The sequence below is a fragment of the Salvelinus fontinalis genome, unplaced genomic scaffold (genome assembly GCF_029448725.1).
Source record: "Salvelinus fontinalis isolate EN_2023a unplaced genomic scaffold, ASM2944872v1 scaffold_0525, whole genome shotgun sequence".
In the NCBI taxonomy this organism is placed as follows: Eukaryota; Metazoa; Chordata; class Actinopteri; order Salmoniformes; family Salmonidae; genus Salvelinus; species Salvelinus fontinalis.
Window position 1 is genome coordinate 119,649 of NW_026600734.1, and position 16,985 is coordinate 136,633.

A 16,985-nucleotide genomic window follows, 5' to 3' on the forward strand; every position below is an offset into this window, starting at 1 on the left:
GGAAGAGTTTTGGTGCATCTAGAGATCTGACAGTGCACCAGAGAATACACACAGGAGAGAAATCTTATAGCTGTGATCAATGTGGGAAGAGTTTTACTGGATCTAGCAATCTGACTGTACACCAGAGAACACACACAGGAGAGAAATCTTATAGCTGTGATCAATGTGGGAAGAGTTTTGGTCAATCTAGCACTCTGACTCTACACCAGAGAATACACACAGGAGAGAAACCATATAGCTGTGATCAATGTGGGAAGAGTTTTACTACATCTGGCCAGCTGACATTACACCAGAGAACACACACAGGAGAGAAACCTTATAGCTGTGGTCAATGTGGGAAGAGTTTTACTCAGTCAACCAGCCTTATATCACACCAGAGAACACACACAGGGGAGAAACCTTATAACTGTGGTCAATGTGGGAAGAGTTTTACTACATCTGGCCATCTGACTTCACACCAGAGAACACACACAGGAGAGAAATCGTATAGCTGACAAGAGATAAAGATCTCTGATCAAAGGAGTTATTTCGTGATATCAATGAAATTATGTTACAAGGTAGAATGTTTTAACATTGTAGTAGGAGTATTTTAATGATGTCACAATGTAGAACCCTAAACGTTTGCCCCATTCAATTGATTTCAGCGTAATATGGATATTATCCTCAGGAAAAATCCAGGCTCTGAATTGAAAGAGTACTATTTATGTGATTTAACAAAAAGTGACGAACACAAAAAGAGCTGTGTTACACTTACCGTGTGGTGTGACCCACTTGAATCAAAATGCAACACTTCAAAATGTTGCGAGCTGTTTTCTACAAGTTGTCCTCTAACCAGGGATGTACACATTATTCCCAGATTCTGTGTGGTTTTTGAGCTGTTAGTTTTAGCAGGACGTGCAACCTCATCTCCCTCCTCTCGGCACAATTGATTTCAACATGATATCGTTGAGTGATGACAAATAAGTGTTGTGTTCCTTTGTTTAGCGACCACTACATTTAAATGCATCACTCCAAAATGTAGCTGACTGTCTTCTGCAGGTTGTCCTCTAACCAGTGAGCTAAAATACATCTCCCATTTCCATGTGTTTTTTTAGTTGTGTTTGTTTCAACATCATGTACAACCTGATTTCCCCCCTAATCGATATCAGTGATTTATACATATTACTTTATGTTCTATACAATACATATGAACAGACATTTGGTTTTGATATTTCATATTTCCAATTCATGTAACATTTAGTAATCATAATTATTTATGCAATCAACTGACAATTTTCGGGTATAATTATATTGACATTGTTGCCCTTCTTTTAGAATATCAGGGTTCATTCTCAGATGTGCCAACCCAAATGTACTAGAGCATGACATTGGGGACTGGGACTTCCTGTCTTTAAGTTTGATGTGGGTTTTTCTTTAGTTTTTCTCTTCTTGGGCAGATTTAGTGGGACTCATGGTGGGTGTCTTTTAGGTCCCAGTTGTTGTTACTAGTCAACTTTCAGTGGACACCCCCATAGTGTCTTTCAGAGCCCCTCCTAAAAAACAAGCTTATATTTTGGGTTGGATATTGCATCCAATTAATATTTTAATCAATGGTATTTCCTTAGAATGTTCATTAGTCTTTCAGTTGTTAGTCTTCTGTTTGTTGTGTACTAAATAATATTGTGCTGTATAAATAAAGCTTGATTTGATTTCAACAAATTAACCCAATGACCAATCAACAGACTCTTGGTCCCTCTTAGTATGAAAAACAGTATCACTTTTCCAGCCTGCTGAAGGCCTGGTGGAGTGGTAAACACCACCCCCGGCTCTACCAGGGGCTTGAGGTGGTCTCCCACAGCTCTGCTTATGTCATGTTCTGTGGCCTTGCCGTTCCATTTCTTGACTGCCCCTGCAACACAGAAACATATTTAGTCATATTATATAAAACACTCAAAGTAATGGATATGGAGCATCTATGGCCTCAGTTACACCTGGCACCTAAATGTGACTTCTGTCATCTGATCACTCCAAGCTGCATTAGGTTCAGATCTACCAGGATGGGCCTTTGACATAGTCTGGATGCAGTCAGGCCACCAAATATGCATAAGCAATGTAAAGAGATGTGATGAATGAGTGGGGAAAAGTACATTCTACACAAATGACCTTCATAATAGCAAAGAACAAATGTGTGTGCCTGAGGGGAAATTAACTTTCATACAGCCAAAAGGAGTGAGAAATTACACCAATATCAGCGGACAATTTGCACTAATGTAAATATACATGTATTATGGAAAATATTCCCTTTTGCTGACGTGATGAACCACTAAGGGGACATAAATATTTACCATCTAAACCATGTGTGACCTCTCACCTCTCTGGCTGTAGAAGTGTTCTTCCTAACCAGTCCCTCAACAGCTCTCTGACTGAGCTCCACCCTCACTGGGTCTTCAGAGGAGAGGAAGGCTGAGGAGGGATGTAAGGATGAATGGATCAGTCAGTCAATAAAGTGTAGAGCTGCTGTCAATGCTGTCTGACAAAATCACTATTTTAGTAGTTCATTAAAGTAAATAAGGCTTAATGATTGCTGAATACCAACTATCAATCACTTAGATCATGTATTTTCAGGTAGAGATACATATTTGGGACATCCCTAACCTGTTGAAGTTGACATTTAAAATGGTTTTGGTTAGGGTTTAGGGTAGGGATGTCCCAAGGATTCCAGATAGCGTTGACCATTGTGCATTCTTCTGTCTCTGTTACATAGCAGGTGTAAAATAAATAGACAAGACAAGTAGACACGCAGTGCATTATGGTCATTGTAGTTTAGCAAATAGCATCTAATTATACCTATCTGTATGTGGGGTTGTTAGAGAAGAATGTGATTGTCAGCCCTAACAATCCATTCTAGCACCTCATCAGGCTCTGTAAAACATTTACATTTAAGTCATTTAGCAGACGCGCTTATCCAGAACGACTTACAAATTTGAAAGTTCATACATATTCATCCTGGTCCCCCCGTGGGAATTCAACCCTGGTCCCCCCGTGGGAATTCAACCCACAACCCTGGCGTTGCAAGCGCCATGCTCTACCAACTGAGCCACACGGGACCACAATAAAAGTCTTCATTGATGACGTGTTCCTTCTATTCCAGGGGACAGCAGAGGAACTTCATCGATTCCACTCCTTCATCAATACAAGCAGTGACCATCTGAAATTCACCCTCACCTTTGATGCGCATGAAACAAGTTATCTGGACATTTTGATTAAGAGGGAGGGGGTTGGTTTTAGCACAGACCTATACAGGAAGCCGACGGACAGGAATTCCCTGTTACGCAGAGACAGCTTCCACCCTACACCCCTAAAAAAAACAATTGTAATACTTGAGTAATACGAAAACATTTAAAATGTAAATTTGTAATTTTAATTTTGTACATTTAAACAAAAACATAACTGTTTGTACTTGTTGGTAACCAGATCGTGACTACAACTCAGTTACTAAGTCTTTAACCACACTGTGTTGTTACACTTTAACTTTTTGTTTGAAAATAAAATCTACATTTTACTGAACTGCGTCCAGTCAGCAGATGGACTAGATGCCGCTTAGGCCGCCCGTTGTGACTCCGTCAAGAATTCAGACCAGAGCAAGTTTGTATGAAGGTCTGGTTATTAAAAGGGTACATAGTTCAATAGTAATATCCTCTAAAACGCTCTGGGGACAAACTTTGCTGCCCTGTTTCCAGTTGTCCACGTGGCTGGTGAAAACTATTCAAGTATGTAAATAGATTTGGAAAATGTAAAAACAACGATGTATTATTAGCTAACTAGCTACAGTGCAGGCTAACTCAAATGAGCTGCTAAATGAGCTAGCTAGTTGGCTAGCAAAATACTGTATAGATAGATAGCTAGCTATCTAGCCAACTTCACATTCTGTATAGATAGCTAGCTATCTAGCCAACTTCACACTCTGTAGAGATAGATAGATAGCTAAGTGCTTCTACACCTGCATTGCTTGCTGTTTGGGGTTTTAGGCTGGGTTTCTGTACTGCACTTCGAGATATTAGCTGATGTACGAAGGGCTATATAAAATAAACGTGATTGATTGATTGAAGTGAATTAAATATCACCAGCTACTTAGCTTCATATTAGCCTAATGTCTATTTATCACTGTAAAAAACAAACTCCAAATGCATTTGTAGGTAGCTAGCTAATAGCCATGGAGGAGGGTGAAAGGATAGCAGCCCCAACTGTCAGGGAGAGAGGAGGCTATTCTGGATAGGGGAGGTACTTTTGTGTAGTTCCTGTCCCTAGAAGTGAGGACGGAGATAATAATAACATAATATTCAGTGTGGTGTAATTTGACTATAATGAAGCCTGTTTCTTGTGAGGTTTTCTGTCCTCAGATAAAGAGCTCTATGAAAGCCAGTCTACATATGAAGAGGTCCCAATGAAGAGCAGTGGTTCTCAGTCCTGGGGACTCAGAGGCACATTGTTGTTTTTGCCTCAGCACTGCACGGCTGATTCAAATGATCAACTATCAAGCTTCAAGTGGTATTTATGTATTCATTTGTGATGCCATCCTTGATATGATCCTGTTATTGTCACATGCTACACATGTACATATGTGTGCCCATGCATCTATCAATCCAATGTTATCATGATTTGTTATCAGGGATATTATACTTTAGTAATCCACAATGACCTGGTGATGTAACAGTCTAATAATGACATTGTCTTCCATATTCCTACAGATACCTTGTAACAGGAGATTCCTTCAAAACGATTGCCTACAGGTACCGTGTAGGGCACTGCAAGGTTGGGTGACCAGGGTCATCTGGGACTGCCTCCTGGAGGAATTCAGGTGTGTGAAGGCTACATGTGTCCTGCGTAACTTCATGAGGATGAACACGAGGACCAGGAGGGGATCTGCAGCTCGCCGCCGTGTCCCAGAGGAGGAGTCTGCTGCTCTGCAGGATGTTTCAAGGATGGGGTCCAACAACGCAGCAAGAGAGGCAATCCGTGTTCGGGAGATCTTCACCTCCTACTTCTTCAGAGGGTGCTGTTCCCTGGCAACACCATAGACTACACTATGCACAACCAAAGGCTCTTCAAAGAGGGTGCTGTTCCCTGGCAACACCATAGACTACACTATGCACAACCAAAGGCTCTTTTAAGAGCCATTCACATTGCAATAAGAGTATTCTTCCATTTACTTAGCTATGTCAACTGCAGTTGTTCAATTCACAGTTTCTCTCCCTTTAACTGTGGCTCCTTCCACCTTCAAAGAATAGGCAAGAGGGCCAACCATGGAGAATAGTAAGACACTTCATTATTTCTATAACTACGCTATATTGTTTGTCCTTGTGTGTTCGTTCATGTTTTTCAGCATAAAGTACTCTGCAGCCACTTAGTGTGGTGTGGACACCAGGTGAGGCCACACACAGATTCCTGTTGAACACTGTGGCTTTAACTACCTTATTTTCTCAATAACAGTCTCTCTCCTCCACTTCATCCCTCTCTCCCCTTCTCCCTAAGTCCTCTAGGTTATATCAGCTGTGTCGGTGAACCCCTCCTGCATCTGAACTGGCTACATAGAGGACACAGCATGATCAGAGGTGAGAGGTCACTTGGTCAGGTCAACAGGAAGTATTATTAAAGAAATGCTTTACATTGAAATACAGACAGAGGTGCAGTGTCCCAGAGTTAATGATCCCAGGTCAGTTTTGCATTTCACCTCCTGATTGATGACTAACAATGTTAGAATAAAAAATAAAAACACAAGGCTTAAACATGCTCTCTCTCTCCATCTCTCTCTCGTCTGCAGATATGTTTTGATGTGAGAGGATGCCAACCCCCAGTCCCATCATCGCCACCTCACCTGCTTTTAAGATAACCTTTGGGCCGACTAGAGACACTATTATGTAATGGTGATGAACTGAGAGAATATTTATGTAGCACTGTGATTCATTAATCATGTGCTGCCTTCCCTGCTCCTATGTGCTTACCTCTTTCCCTTTCTGTCTTTTACACCTCTCTCTCCACCTCCTCTTTCTTCCTCTGTTTTTATAATTCACAACAGATTGAAGGACAGATTGAACTTGTATTTATAACACTTGGATAATGAGCTTTTCAATAAAGCGTTTCACATTCTCTACTGGTTGAAATGAAGTGTAATGTGATGAAATACTCCACCTATCCTGTGTTTATCAGATCAATGCAGATGAAGGGCATTAGATGTTGAGATGAACCGGTGTTGGAGTATTTACATGATGCATAGGAAGTGTAGTGTTCTGGTTTTTAACATTATATTTCTGTATATATGAATTAACTAGTTAAATCCTGTTTCTAGTCTATTAGTTACAATGTGTAACCATTGATGTCCCAGGACCAAGATTGATAAACACTGTTGAAGTGTATAATTGTAATTCATACATGCAGACACAGTGTCATTCAAAGACTGGAATTTGATACTCCTGGTATTGGATATGACTGAATAATCATCTCAAAGACATTCATACCTAAACTGCACCTTTATTTGCCAAGGTAGAGTACATGATCAGTGAATATATTAAATGTACAGGCTACAATGTGGGGATCTCATGCATGGTAATAACTACATGTATATACGACTTGCATCCTTGGTACAACATGATATTATATTCTACTCAATCCATAGGCTTCATTAATGTCATTCAGGCTGTTTTGAAGTTGATACAACTGGCTATGATAGCTGAGGTTCATAGCTAGGTTCTGGACTAATATGTATACCAAACGTTTGGGTCCATACACAGATCGGCTAGATAGCTAGCTACACATCCATAGGCATAGAGGTATTTTAATCATCCACTGCACAATAAGCAAGAACATAGCTAGCTACGTTATTTCATCTATCTGCATGGTAAATATCAGCAAGGAAAGCTTACAAAATTGTACATTCAATTTGCTGTAAATTCTTCAGCTAGCTAGATTCTTTACACCCACTGTTTCCCAAAACGACAGCCTGGTTTGCTGGTTGTTTCAGGAGTCCCTAAAACAACCAGAATTACAATTTCATACCCATGTCACAACACCCATAAAGCTAGCCAGCTAGCTGGCTAAATCACGATTTTCGTAAATGAACTATGATTTAAAAAATGCATAATCGTTTGTCTCTACATGAACTAACATTCCTGTCAACTGTACATGTTTTTGCGTGATTAGTTATGACGTTATAATCCCTTACATTTGCTTCCATCCTAGTATTTCTGTCCGCCATCTTTGATTCAGATCAGTTCTGTGTAGTGGTACCCCTCTCTCCTAGTATTTCTGTCCGCCATCTTTGATCCAGTTCTGTGTAGGGGTTCCCCTCTCTCCTAGTATTTTTGTCCGCCATCTTTGATCCAGTTCAGTTCTTTGTAGTGGTACCCCTCTCTCGAAGTATTTCTTTCAGGGATCTTTGCTGAAGAAAGTCTAACAGTCACTAGTGAAGCAGCAGTCTCCCCCGGCCCTAGTGCCGTCCCCGTAAGAAGTTTAAGATGCGATGAAACGGTTGACAAAAAAAAAGAAATCACAGAAAAAATATATTGACTGATATTGATTTATTTAGGGGGGGGGGGGGGGGTAATTAATATTTTAGTTCTATTGACGTCCCTGACTCCTATCCTTTAACTTTCTGTCTGAAAATAAAATATGCGTTTTTCTTAACTACTTAACCCACTCCAGTCAGCAGATGGCGGTCTGCGACTTTAAGGCAATGCTGCTACCGTGACGTATAATCTAGTGGACGGAACGCTTTTATCAACAGCAGCAACAGACAGTCAGCCACCTCCGTAGCTTGCTAGACAAAATATACGAACCAATAAAGCTCTTTAGACGCTTTAGTGTATATTAGCCACTGTGTTTTAAACCCTCGTCTGTCGTCTAGTTAGTTGTCGATTTAATTTCACATTTACGGTGTTGTAGTTATTAGTCAGTTAGCGGGCTGGTTAAGTTAGCATTAGCCTAGCTAACATCCCCGACCATGCGGTCACTAAGCTACTCTCCTAAAGAAGAGGAGATCTGCTGGACGAAGAAAGAGGTTATGTGGCTAAACATTGTCGTGAAAGAGGAGAAAGAGGATGTCAAAATACAAAAACAGGTAGACGGTGAGGCTGTTACAGTGAAAAAAGAAGAGAAATACGTTTCAGTGAAAGAAGAGGGAGATGCGTTCAGAGTGAAAGAGGGGGAGGATGTTACAGTGAAAAAAGAAGAGAAAGACGTTTCAGTGAAAGAAGAGGAAGATGCGTTCAGAGTGAAAGAGGAGGAGGATGTTACAGTGAAAGAGGAGGAGAAAGAGGAAGATTTTGTTTTTGGAGTGAAAGAGGAGGAGGGGGAGATGACTGTCACATTGGAGGAAGGGGAGGATGAAGATGAGGAAACTGGATATCTGGGCTCGGTTTCCCAAACGCATCTTAAGGCATCCAATGGTTCTAACGATGAACGGGCCCTGATTAACACTAGTAAGTACTGTCTTAAAAACAAAGGCACAAACTCTGCAGTTGTTCAACTGATGTTTGGTTTTATTTGCAATTGCTACATCCTTATTGTGACTTTTTGTAATACTTTAGGGCCCATAATGCAATTCTATAGGAAATGGGCGTGGCTTCAACGTTTTCAGATTTTAAGAAAATGGTGGGAAATATGCAGCCGAAGTCCAACGAGAGAGCGGATACAAATGAACTGCTTTAAATAATTATGACAAATGTTGAGCAATGCAATGTAATGCAGTAATGACTTTTCAAATAAGTTACCTTACACGTTATATGACTATTGTTGTTCACTTGACAATCTTAAGACAAATGTCAAATAATGAACATTCATTACAGAAGTCATTGTTTGTACAACATCATGGCTACACATCACCTTTTACAGTGGATTTCTGCTGTTGTGGGCCTTAAACCATCTGTCTGACTTGTTGTTCACACAGGAGAGAGACATGACTATCGTGGATCCTCTGGGGAGCCTCAACAACCTCATGATGCTGACGAGGCAGAGAAGAGTCTCTCCAGATCAGAACACCAGCAGAGACCCACAGGGAAGAAATCTCATTGCTGCTCTGACTGTGGGAAAGGTTGCACATCTTCATCAGAACTTAAAATACACCAGAGAACACACACAGGAGAGAAACCTTATAGCTGTGATCAATGTGGGATGAGTTTTACTACATCAAGCCATCTGATTCGACACCAGAGAACACACACAGGAGAGAAACCTTATAGCTGTGATCAATGTGAGAAGAGTTTTACTACATCTTGCTATCTGACTGTACACCAGAGAATACACACAGGAGAGAAGCCTTATATCTGTGATCAATGTGGGAAGAGTTTTCCTACATCTAGCCAGCTGACTTCACACCAGAGAACACACACAGGAGAGAAACCTTATAGCTGTGATCAATGTGGGATGAGTTTTACTACATCAAGCCATCTGATTCGACACCAGAGAACACACACAGGAGAGAAACCTTATAGTTGTAATCATTGTGAGAAGAGGTTTCCTTCATCTAGCCAGCTGACTTCACACCAGAGAACACACACAGGAGAGAAACCTCATAGCTGTGATCAATGTGGGAAGAGATACTCTGATAAAAGGTGTCTGATCAAACATCAGAAAATACATACATGAAGAAGTTGTTTCATGATATCAATGAAATAATGTCACAATGTAGTATGTTTTAACATTGTAGTAGGAGTATTTTAATGATGTCACAATGTAGAATGTTTTAACATTGTAGTAGGAGTATTTTAACCTGTTAGGGGTGCAGCCCGACGTCGGTACACTTATGACAACATCCAGCTCAAAGTGCAGGGTGCGAAATTCAAAAGATATTTTTTTTTAAATATTTAACTTTCACACATTAACAAGTCCAAGACACCAGATGAAAGGTGCACATCTTGTGAATCAAGCCAACATGTCCGATTTTTAAAATGTTTTACAGGGAAGACACAATATGTAAATCTATTAGCTAACCACGTTAGCAAAAGACACCACTTTTCTTACTCCATCAGTTTTTTACTCCATCAGGTGCTATCACAAATTCGGCCAAATAAAGATAAAAATAGCCACTAACCAAGAAACAACCTCATCAGATGACAATCTGATAACATATTTATTGTATAGCATATGTTTTTTTTCTAAATTTTTGCATATTTCAGGTATAATTCATAGTTTACATTTCAGCTACAATCAGAAATTGCACCGAAAGCAGCCATAATATTTACAGACACCAACGTCAAATACCTAATTACTCATCATAAAACATTTCTGAAAATACATAGTGTACAGCAATTGAAAGACAGGCATCTTGTGATTCTAGACAATTTCCGATTTATTAAATGTTTTACAGCGCAAACAAAATGTAGCGTGATATTAGCATAGCAGCAATAGCAAGAAAAACTTGGGCGCCCACGACCAGTCAACATGCACGACAGATATATGAAATAACATCATAAATTGTCTCTTACTTTTGCTGATCTTTCATTAGAATGTTGAACAAGGTGTCCTCTGTCCAGATGAGTCGTTGTTTGGATTCAGAATGGCAAATTTCCCTCTTCACTTAGCATTGGCACTTGCCAAGTGACACGGATTACTCCAAAGTCAACAAAGTTAGAAAACGGAACACGGCAAAACTCCCAAAAAAGTTTCAATAATCCGATTAAACTATATTGAAAAAACATACGTTACGATGATATGGGGACATGTATCAAATCAAATCTAAGACGGAGATGTTCGTCTTTCATAACCACAGCTAAACATAAGCCATATCCGTGTCCTCTTTCGCGCGCTCCAGAAACAGGATATGGACGGTCACGTCAAACAAAGATCTTTTATTCCACCTCAGACCAAGGTAGACACGAAATTTCTTCTCTCACTGCATCTTGACAACCAGGGGAAGGCGTAGGAAGTGTTTGTAGACTCCTACGTCACACGCCCATGTATAGGCATGAGGTTGAACAGAGCATAGATTTCTGACATTTCACTTCCTGGTCAGGAAAAGGTGCTGCAGAAGGATTTCTGTTTCACTCAGAGAAATAATTCAAACGTTTTTAGAAACTAGAGAGTGTTTTCTATCCAATATTAATAATAATATCCATATTGTACGAGCAATAATTGAGTAGGAGGCCGTTTGAAATGGGCACGATTTCACTGGCTACTCAACACTTTCCCTTGCAGCCAGAAGAAGTTTTTAATGATGTCACAATATAGAATGTTTTAACATTGTAGAAGGAGTATTTTAATGATGTACTACCTTATCGTTTGACCTGTTCAATTGATTGCAGCATAATATGGATATTAGCCTCAGGGGAAATCTAGGCTCTGAATTGAAAGAGTATTATTTAACAAAAAGTGACAAACAAAAAAAGAGCTGTGTTACACTTACTGCGTTGGTGACCCACTTTAATCAAAATGCAGCACTTCAAAATGTAGCTAGCTGTTTTCTACAAGTTGAAAAAGCTGCTTGTTTAAAAAAATACATGTAATATGATAATTGTTGCAGATGTTTGTGTATATACACACATGAAAGCAGTATAATAATTTGGTCTATAATCAATTTTATTAACAATCTGACATCACTCCAGTATTTCTTGACAACATTCAAATGCTAATTGTCTTTATTCCACTACTGAAGAAGCATGACTCAAATCACCTCATATTTCAAACATCCAGCCTGACAAAAGATAAGTTTTATTTTTCCATGCCTCACCATTAAGTGAAGTATTGCCAATACATATTAACAAAGGGGTGTACATTTGGTTTTGATTTTCATATTTACAATTTATGTAACATTTAGTAATCATAATTATTTATGCAACCAGCTGACCATTTTTGGGTACAATTATATTGACAATGTTGCCCTGCTTTTAGAATATCAGGGTTCATTCTCAGATGTGCTAACCCAAATGCATGACATTGGGGACTGGGCCCGATCCAACAACATGCCTATTGAGTGAACCCTGAAAAGAGAGAGAGAAGTAAGGTGGAAAGTTACCACGGATATTGCAGGAGTTGGTTGCTGAATGTCTTAAGGGTGGGCAGTCAACAAGTTTTGCGTTTAGCCAGTGCGTTGCCATGGATCACAATAGCTCGTTCCAAGGGGACGAGAGTTCTAGAAGTGAGTGGGTTTTAGGATTCTTTTGAAAGAAAAAGGATTTAAAAAATAATACTATTGTATATTATAATTTAGAAATATGTGTTTTTTCTTGTTTTTAATTGTTGACAGCCAGTAGACACCATGTTTATATTGTAGAAGCATTGTAGTTGATTATGTGAAATGAAGTTGTTTTCTGTTGGGGGTGAGCAAACATGTCCAACGAAAATATAGGATATATTTGTTGTCTACAGGGGGGAAGGTGTTACAGGCTTTGGTTTTTCCATTTATGTTTTGAGGTTGGACTTTAGCACGTATAGCTCGTTAGCACGTAGGGTGCACTGATTGGTGTCACCTCGTTAGTCAGTATGTGTTACACCTGTGCTGGCTTGTCCATCTCGTTAGTGGGAAGGTGTTTCACCTGAGCTGGTCCAGGTTCTATTTAAGAGTGTCTGGCCCAGTGCTCCAGTTGTCTTGATAGATGTGGAGAGTCAACACCTTTAGTTGCTCCACCTTTTTGGTTTGCTTCCTGTCTTTAAGTTTGGTGTGGGTTTTTTCTTTTGTTTGCCTCTTGGGCAGATTTAGTGGGTCTCATGGTGGGTGTCTTTTAGGTCCCAGTTGTTGTTACTAGTCAACTTTCAGTGGACACAGAGCAAAACTGCAACATTATGTTATAATACTTTTATTGGATCAAATGGTTGTTTTATGCAACAGAATAGAAGGCTCTTAGAACTATTGTCTGTGTTCTACTGAGGATGGGCCTCTGGGAGAAAACACTGACAGGAGATTTACAATGTCTTTTGGGTGATAAAAGCTAAAGAGACCACATTCCAGAGCATGAGTTAATGTTTCTGTTCTATATGGTACCAGGGAGAGATGACCCCAGGGCCAGACCCTGGTCTCTACACAAAGAGGACTGTTTTTACAGTAGATACTGTCTGCTGAGAATTATAGGTATCTTTCATACAAATCTTAACCTTGTGACCCGTTCTATACGTCTGTTGTTCGTTATGTAGGTTGAAAGGGGTGTATCTTGGCTATAAAAGACCTTTGTACTTTCGTCCTGTGGGTTGACCAGCCATTATTATCGTAGAGCATTCAATTGATTCACTTTATATGTGTACGTTGTATTTACCTGCTCCCTTATTAATAAGTGAATAAAGATTTAGTTTAAGAATAACTCTGACTTGTGTGGTAAGTTTCTCTCCTCATTTGATATTAAAGAAGTTAACCACCACATTTGGCGATGGGGATGTGAATCTTCACTTGGTGACCGCTCCTGATGACCTGGCTCCTGACGACCTGAGTAAATGACCTGGCTCCTGATGACCTGGCTCCTGACGACCTGGGTAAATGACCTGGCTCCTGATGACCTGGGTAAATGACCTGGCTCCTGACGACCTGGCTCCTGACGACCTGGGTAAATGACATGGTTCCTGACGACCTTGGTAAATGACCTGGCTCCTGATGACCTGGGTAAATGACCTGGCTCCTGACGACCTGGGTAAATGACCTGGCTCCTGACGACCTGGGTAAATGACCTGGCTCCTGACGACCTGGGTAAATGACCTGGCTCCTGACGACCTGGGTAAATGACCTGGCTCCTGACGACCTGGGTAAATGACCTGGCTCCTGACGACCTGGGTAAATGACCTGGCTCCTGACGACCTGGGTAAATGCCCTCAAACCTAGTTTTTAAAAAAAGAGGTGAGCGAAACATGCAAAGTGTAGTTTATATAAAAGTCTAGTAAGCTCTGAGTGTGTATTCCTGTGTGAGCGGGGCACCTTGGAGGTGTAGACAGGGCCGAGTCAGTGGAGGATGATCTGAGAGTCAGTCGACTCTCACACTCTCACTAGATTAATTTCTGAGAACATCTGAAAAGATCATTTGTATGCTAATAGATGTCAGTTTGTATTGACTGCTATGTAGATTAAATGTACACTTCAAATGCAGCTGTCCTACAACATATCTGTACCTTCTTCTTGATCCCAATTGCATTGTGTCTATGTTCTGTCCTATAAGAATTTCAAAGGAAGAGAAAATGTGTCAAGCAATTAAATATATATATATTAAAATAAATATTGAAAGATAAATGGCATTGACATACAATGTAATGTAAAATATAACATATTGGAGAAAGCACTAGCCAATACAGTACTGCCATACAGGCCTAATATCACATTTCAAGATATCTTTGTACACAAATTGTTCAATATTTTATCATTATACAAAAGAGGTAGTCTAGACACTGTATTAATACCATTATGCATTTGAATCCCATCTACAGCTACCGTCTAAGATATTAATTTCCCTCCACAAGGGGGCGTACATGTAACGTTTCCAAAATGGGATAGTATTGTCCATGTAACGTTTCCAAAATGGGATAGTATTGTCCATGTAACGTTTCCAAAATGAGATAGTATTGTACATGTAACGTTATGCCCCCTTGTGAGTTAATAGTATTGCATGCTGTAGCAGGCTATATAAAGAGGAAGACCTCCATTGACGATTCAGTTCGTTGTAACATCTCGTCTGGACAGGTCACCGTCCTTAGTTAGTTAGTTAGTTAACGTTAGCTAGTTCATTCTCACAAAAGTGAGAACTGCTCTAGATTGGAAACTTACGTTAATGAGTGTAAAGCCATGTTGACTTCATGGAAACGATATACAATATATGGGAAAGAATATAGTTGAGGGAAATGATCCAAACCTAGTTGTGCCTAGTTAGGACATAACGTTAGCTAGCTAGATAACGGTACTGTACTGTAGCTCATACAACGCCGACGGTCAAACCCGGCTTTCTAATATTTACGGTAATTAGCTATAGTAACGTTATGGAAGATATTCACAGAAAACCATCATTGTCTTCGTTATTCATTATTAGTATGTTATATTATTATATAAATTATTTCGAGACATATTCAGAGCCAAACATCAACCCAACTTAACCTTTTAAACTTGTTGTCGCATCCAAACTTGTCACCATCGTTTTCAGTTGTAATTGCGAAGTTCCCGGAAGAAGTCCAGCAACAACGGAGGTTCCTCGATGAACCCACCTTCTAACAAGTTCTTTGAAGAACCTTTTGGGGCTGTTTTTCATTGATCAAGAACCCTACGGTTCTTAGGGGATCTGAGAACAACTCCAGTTGAACCCTTCATTTTTAGAGTTGTAGTCGGCTCTATTTACTCTCATATTCAAACATGCTGAAACATGCTCAACGATTAAGTCAGCTGCTGCTGCTCCAATACAGTATGAGGTGAGACGGTGAACTGATCTTGAACTGGGCAGTCAGCTGCTGCTGCTCCAATACAGTATGAGGTGAGACGGTGAACTGATGTTGAACTGGGCAGTCAGCTGCTGCAGCTCCAATACAGTATGAGGTGAGACGGTGAACTGATGTTGAACCGGGCAGTCAGCTGCTGCTGCTCCAATACAGTATGAGGTGAGACGGTGAACTGACGTTGAACTGGGCAGTCAGCTGCTGCTGCTCCAATACAGTATGAGGTGAGACGGTGAACTGATGTTGAACCGGGCAGTCAGCTGCTGATACTCCAATACAGTATGAGGTGAGACGGTGAACTGACGTTGAACCGGGCAGTCAGCTGCTGCTGCTCCAATACAGTATGAGGTGAGACGGTGAACTGACGTTGAACCGGGCAGTCAGCTGCTGCTGCTCCAATACAGTATGAGGTGAGACGGTGAACTGACGTTGAACTGGGCAGTCAGTCATTCATTCTGTACTATGAGTCATTGTTACTGCACATTGTGGTGGAAATTCTAACCAATCAGGAGAGACTTTGCCATTTCTTCAAACAATCAACCTTTATTTGATAAGAATTGCAATAATGTAGCTGGTCAGCCCTACATTCTGAGGTGGAAGGCCGAGAGCTCGATGACACAAGGAGTTCAGAAGCCTTACATAGTCAAACTATCTTGTGCACATAGAAAACACGTGATCTTGGTGTGTGTCCGTGTGTGGAGAACGAGACACAGACTAACTGTGAATTGGTCGTCTCGTTCTGTAGCAACAGATAGTTATTCTAGTTTTCCAGTGAGGTGTCAAAACAACAGGAAATCACTCTAGACACAGTTCCTCTGAAGTAGATCAACGGTTCCCTGAATTGGGGCGAGCTCATTTGGCCTGTCTGTCTAGAGGGTGTGTCTGGAACTAGTCTAGAGATAAATCAGATCCAGCCTGAACTGTGTGATGTAGTAGGGAGTTGTAGTTTCTCTAGAGATAAATCAGACCCAGCCTGAACTGTGTGATGTAGTAGGGAGTTGTAGTTTCTCTAGAGATAAATCAGATCCAGACTGAACTGTGTGATGTAGTAGGGAGTTGTAGTTTCTCTAGAGATAAATCAGACCCAGACTGAACTGTGTGATGTAGTAGAGAGTTGTAGTTTCTCTAGAGATAAATCAGACCCAGCCTGAACTGTGTGATGTAGTAGGGAGTTGTAGTTTCTCTAGAGATAAATCAGATCCAGACTGAACTGTGTGATGTAGTAGGGAGTTGTAGTTTCCAACAGGCCAATATTCTACATAGTTTAGCTCATAAAAATGAATTAACTACAATGACCATAATCCATTGTGTGCCTACTTGTCTTGTCTAGCATTTCACTACAATAACATCTGCCTGTGACCTATAACATTTGATTTATGAAGGTAATGTGTGTAAAATGTACTTTTCCCCACATCTCTTTACATTGCTTATGCATATTCGGTGGCCTGACTGCGTCAAAGGACCATCCTGGTAGATCTGAACCTAATGCAGCTTGGAGCGATCAGATGACAGAAGTCACATTTAGGTGCCAGGTGTAACTGAGGCTGTAGATGCTCCATATCCATTACTTTGAGTGTTTTATATAATGACTAAATGTGTTTATTTCTGTGTTGCAGGGGCAG

The 16,985-nt window shown here is 40.4% G+C and overlaps 1 protein-coding gene and 1 long non-coding RNA gene across 3 annotated transcripts; both read left to right on the forward strand.

Moving 5' to 3' along the window:
- Window positions 1-41: 41 nt before the first annotated feature.
- On the forward strand, window positions 42-13,197 carry LOC129846402 (zinc finger protein 180-like; the record flags this gene model as incomplete). Its single annotated transcript, XM_055914332.1, has 2 exons — window positions 42-426; window positions 9,065-13,197. Coding segments are annotated over 2 exons (939 nt in total), but the record flags the coding sequence as incomplete, so codon positions are not given.
- On the forward strand, window positions 5,031-6,592 carry LOC129846403 (uncharacterized). 2 transcript variants are annotated; one of them, XR_008758251.1, is made up of 2 exons: window positions 5,031-5,611; window positions 5,801-6,592. It is a non-coding gene; the product is annotated as an uncharacterized LOC129846403 (long non-coding RNA). The 2 variants fall into 2 exon arrangements; XR_008758250.1 differs by having other exon boundaries at window positions 5,031-5,591.
- Window positions 13,198-16,985: the final 3,788 nt, after the last annotated feature.